General features: G+C 38.0%; 1 protein-coding gene across 1 annotated transcript; it reads left to right on the top strand.

The window, feature by feature from the left end:
• The first annotated feature begins 470 nt into the window (after positions 1–470).
• On the top strand, positions 471–1,054 carry LOC122312440 (calcium-binding protein CML37-like). Its single transcript, XM_043127046.1, has one exon. The coding sequence runs from the start codon at positions 558–560 to the stop codon at positions 987–989; it is 432 nt and encodes a 143-aa protein (XP_042982980.1). The 5' UTR covers positions 471–557; the 3' UTR covers positions 990–1,054.
• Positions 1,055–5,452: the final 4,398 nt, after the last annotated feature.

Raw genomic sequence — 5,452 nt, 5'->3', positions numbered from 1 at the left:
AGGACCCCACCCGTCATCCTCGCCTCCAGAAGCACGAAACTTCCCACACACGCTGTCGCCGTTGAATAAAAAGTTACAACTGGCATTACGTAGTCCAACAACTAATGAGTAATGAGATAGGCAGTGAGTTCAAAACCATGTCCATCTCCCATACCTCAATACGTACGAACATCAATCCACCCACGTCTGTTACACAACTCTTCGTTTATCTTGTGCTATATTAGTTAATTTAAAGCTTTGACTTTCATTTCCAACTTCCTCTCATGTTCCTATGTATACTAGGACAAGGAGCCAACATGCTTTCATTCAACTGAATTTCGAAAGTATTGGTGTCATAGTTCGAGCAGTCGAGAGTTTTTTGTTCTATAGTTTTAACAGCTAGCATTTCAATCTTCGTCATTATCAAAGCTAAACACGATGCATCTTCTCCTCCTCTTATGGATGAGAAGCCTAATAGTGTGACATCTCCGAAATCAGCTCTGGGAAGGTGATGTCGCAAACTGTCTTCGAGAAAGAGTACTGAAAAGCATCGTTCTCTTTCGGGTTCTGATTCGGAGATGATAAGCAAATTCTGCAGTGAGCTCCAGTGGGTGTTCGATTACTTGGACGTGAATGGAGATGGTAAAATATCTCCTGCCGAGTTGCAAGGCTGCGTGACTAGAGTGGGGGGCGGCACTGTGTCCGTGGATGAGGCGGAAGAAACCGTGAAGTCGTGTGATTTGAACGGGGATGGGCTGCTGGACTTTGAGGATTTCCAGAAGCTAATGGAAACAAGCGGGGAAGAGGAAAAGAATGACACGCTCAAAGAGGCTTTTGCTATGTATGAGATGGAGGGGACTGGCTGCATCACCCCAACGAGCTTGAAGAGAATGCTGAGTCGACTCGGCGATTCCAAGTCTGTTGAGGATTGTAAAGCTATGATCCAAAAGTTTGATCTCAATGGAGATGGCGTTCTCAGCTTTGAAGAGTTCAGAATTATGATGCATTGATCGACCCAATATAACGTCAGCAAGAATATTTCTCCTTACCTCTTCAAGTTTTTTTTCTGGCTTCTTTCCTTTCGTACATATTGATTGATGAGATTTTCTTCGATCAATCTTGTAATATATATCATATACAATCAAATTATGTTGGTTTGAACTCATTCATAAACTGTTTCAGCACTATTCTTTATGGATTCTCTCTCATTTTTTTCACTTATTTCAAGATATCGAGCAACATTCGCTAGCCAAAATAAGCAATCTAAATGCAACCACATAATTGTCTGAACTCTTAGCATTCCTCAGATGTCATATTCACCACTAATAGCCCCTTACCCACAAGTCAGACAGAAGTTGTTAAGCAAACACAAATTAAGAACAATATTGTTTTGCATACACAGAAAGAGAACATAAACAGAAACCTCTGCATATTCGAGGCAATATATTCCATTGAATGTAACCACAACATTGCGTGGAGTAGTGTTGTCGCGGTGCTCACACAGCCATATATTGGGAATATTTTGGATAATAAATGGTCTTTGTCCAAGTGCTTTTTAAACTAGAGAATATTTAAAATAACAAAGACAAATTAGAAAGAGATAATTTGGCGTTGAGGCACGTTATGATGAATGTTTTCCTCATAGCTAGTAGATTCCGCTGCCTCCAAATTTAAACATGCACAATGCTTCTTAAGAGTCTACTCCCAAGATATAACGACATCAGTTCCCGTTAATCTAATTGTCGGTGGATACAAAAGGAGATCCTTAAATTCGATATAAAATAACCAAAGCCCAAAAAAAGAAAGAGAAAACAAGGAGGAAGTGTTTCTATATTTTTTATAGAGAATTTAGATTAAATAAATTTGTGGGTGATGTTTCCTATTTATAGAAAATGAAAGGGCAGTTGTGAAAAATCACATTGTGAAAAATCACAACTCATATAAACGAAATTGTACTTGTAAAAATCACAACTAATAAATGAAATGATACTTACTTCTCAAATATTAAAGAATACATTGAAAATGTTTTTAATTCACCAAAGGACACAACCTTTTGTTTAGTTGCCAAGCAGTTAATGCTCTTATCCTCATGAGGAATGCAATGATTCTAGTCACCATGGCACATTTTTATTTAAATCTTGACAACTGAATCAATACATTGAACAATGGCAACGGTTCACATTTTTTTTTACTTAACATTAAATATTTTAATAATTTTTAATTCCAAAAACCTGCTTGATTAAAATATTTTAAAAGATAGAATAAAACAAAATTTTCTTTGGGCCAAGTATCATGCATCAATAGAGGTAGTTGTAGCTTTGAACATCTACTTAGTGTTGGTGTGTTTCCATCTGAAAAATTTATAGTGAACCAAGTCTTGAATCAAAATCTTTTAACTCGGGCTTCTCCACACTACACACATAGTAAGACATATATCAGGTTCCTTTCAAGGTGGTGCATAAAGATTGTGCACCGTATTTTAGATTCATGAGAGCTTTAGGGAATAGCCTAATTAATTACTGAAAACTGCTGCCCCACAGTCACACTCACATAGGTGAGTCTTCCAAGGGTACATGCAATTCAATACGTTGCCTTAATCTTGGACTCATTCAAAACATTTTGCTTTTACTTTGCCATTGAATCAGTCTCCATCTCTCAGCCACTCTCTCTCTCTTTCTAGCCCCGAAACCCACAGTTTTCCCTTTCCTGTGCCATCGTCTGCCGCTCTGGGATGTCACCACCACTACCAACCATCTCCTCTCTCACCAGCGACCTCCCCCACCCTAGTCTCCATTCCCATGGTCTCTATCTCTCTCCCCGCAGTGTTGGAAACCCATTCGGGTTTTTCACAGTTGCACCGCTTTGAGCCACTCCCCGGCTTCCTCTCTCGCTGACCATCTTCCACAACCTGGCCCCTAACTGCAGCTCCTTCCCCTCCATCAATCACCCAATTGAAATGGGTTTCCCTCCCTCTCACAGCCAGATCCACCACCACGCCACCACCCATGGCTCCAAGTTGCCACCAGCTACCTCCCAGCACCTCCCTTAGTCCCTCCATGCCCCTCCATAGCCAGCCAAGCTCTCCTTTCAAAATTCCTTGTTATAAGACCCTTGGCCACTTCTTGTAAAACATTGTTCTACCACCTTAGGCATCACCTGTGATCTTATATGTTACTGATCTTTCAAAGTTTTGCCTTTTTAGCGCTGTAAGCATTTTTAAAGTATTTTTACGATTTAAATATATTTTGCATTAAAAATATTTCATGATTTGGTTGGTTGTGCTGGACTGAGTCTAAGGAGTTTGGGGGTTGGTTGGATTGGAGGATGGAGTTGTGTATGCATTTGGTTGATGTTGGAATTTGTTGGTTGTTGGATATTTGTGTCCCATTATACATGACATAGGTGCATGCATGTTCATGTTTGTAAAGGAAAACTGAGTTTTCGCATAATTGCATGCATGTTCATGTGTTGGAAATGAAAATTGAGTTTTTATATATAAATGGATTTTCGGGTGCCAACCCCAAGCCGAGATGGAGTATTGTCTCGGTGGAGGTCCTCGAGTCACTTGGGTGCGAAATATACTGAGTGACGTCCATTAAGTTGTCATTGGATGACAACGAGATCAGACAAGATGGTAACGCTCTCTTGTCGATTTCATGGCCCCTTTGTTGGTGGGAGCTAGAGGATGCTTGGCTATGAATATGTTGGCCGCGGAATTGGGCATCTCTAGTACTTATGAATTCACAGGCGTGATTATTACCTGCGGTGTGGTGAAGAGAGTCAGGTTGTGCAGATGATCCTTACGGGAAATCATGATACATACGGTAAAATAGATAACGGGCCATTTTCTAGAAAAATGGCGAGATTTGGTTAAAAGATATATGAACTATTTTATGGGAAAATGACAAGATTTGGTTAAATGATATGCAGACCATTTTCTAGGAAAATGATAGAATTTATGTTGGGTCATTTTCTGAGAAAATGGTAGATGTTTTAATGGATTAGATTTTTTGGTCAAATGAGATTTTAGCGTGCATTAGAAAATAATCATTTTCTGGGAAAATGAGGTTTTGGGATTTCATGTATATTGTTGTTGCATGAATGTATTTTTATCTCATGGGTTGTTTGAATTATTACTTACCTATAGTACTGTTTCTTGGTATCATAGATTTTGATGCAGATGAAGATGCAGAGCCTGAGGATGCAGCTCTGCTGGAGGAGTTATTGAGGATCATTTTCTCGTGGGATGAGATTTATGTCCCGCTGTTGGTTATTGTATTTTGGTTTATTTACATTTTTATCAGAGAATTGTATTACTTTTGAAACTCTTGTATTTAAGAAAACTTATATTGAAACAAATTTCGGTACTTAATTGATCGACTTAACTTATTCACTGCATTTTTTGTCTTACACTTGTTGCATGTGCCCACACTTAGCACTTGTCGTGGGGGTGTATAACCCATGTTGTCATCATCTTGACGCCTTGATTTTCACGTGTCCATACGTGGGAGTTGGGGGCCTCACATTTATAATTACAAATACTTATCAAAGTCTGATTGTCACAAGGAACAGAAAGAACTAGCATTGGCATTTTTGCTAGTTGAATTTCTGATAAATTCTTAAGCCACTCTACCTCATGTTCGGAAGTATCCAAGCGTATTAATTCAACCTCCATAGAAGATCATGAAATCATAATTTGCTTGGAAGATCACTAAGTTACAGTTGTTTCACCAAGAGTAAAAATATATCCACTCGTTCGCTTACGATATTCTACTGTGTCGTTATCCAACTAGCATCATTGTATGCTTCTAATACCTTGAGATACCCAAAAGAACGGATACCATATATCATGGTTCCTCTCAAATATTCAAGAATTCTATCCAATTACAATGAGAATCATCAGGCCTACTAGTATATTTGCTAAGTCTACTCACAGCATATGAAATATTAGGTCTAGTAGAATTATCAATATACAGTAACATACCAATAATCTGGGAATATCTCAGTTGTGACATGGAATCTCCAAGATTCTTACTTAAATGCAAACAAGAATCAAAAGGAGTACTAACAAGTTTGTATTCGAATATCTCAAACTTCTTAAGAGTTGTTTTTATAATGAGATTGGTTTATGCTAATACCATCATAAGATCTCATTAACTTAATGCCAAGAATTACCTAGGCATCTCCCATGTATTTCATGTCAAAGTTTTTAGATAAAAGGATTTTAACATCAAGGACAATATCTATATTAGTACCAAAGATGAGAATATCATCAACCTAAAGACATAGCATTGCACATGCACCATCAACTATTTTCATTTATAAACACTTATCACATTCATTTATCTTGAAATAATAATATAAAATTATTTCATCAAACTTTAGGTGCCATTGTTTAGGAGCTTGTTTTAAACCATAGAGAGATTTAATAAGTCTACAAGCTTTTCTTTCATATCCTGGAACCACAAAACCC

Source organism: Carya illinoinensis, chromosome 6, assembly GCF_018687715.1.
Source record: "Carya illinoinensis cultivar Pawnee chromosome 6, C.illinoinensisPawnee_v1, whole genome shotgun sequence".
NCBI lineage: Eukaryota > Viridiplantae > Streptophyta > Magnoliopsida > Fagales > Juglandaceae > Carya > Carya illinoinensis.
This window is presented reverse-complemented; position numbering and strand designations above follow the sequence as displayed.

Coding starts and splice junctions, on each gene's coding strand:
- LOC122312440 (XM_043127046.1), top strand. CDS start 558: ATGATAAGCAAATTCTGCAGTGAGCTCCAGTGGGTGTTCGATTACTTG.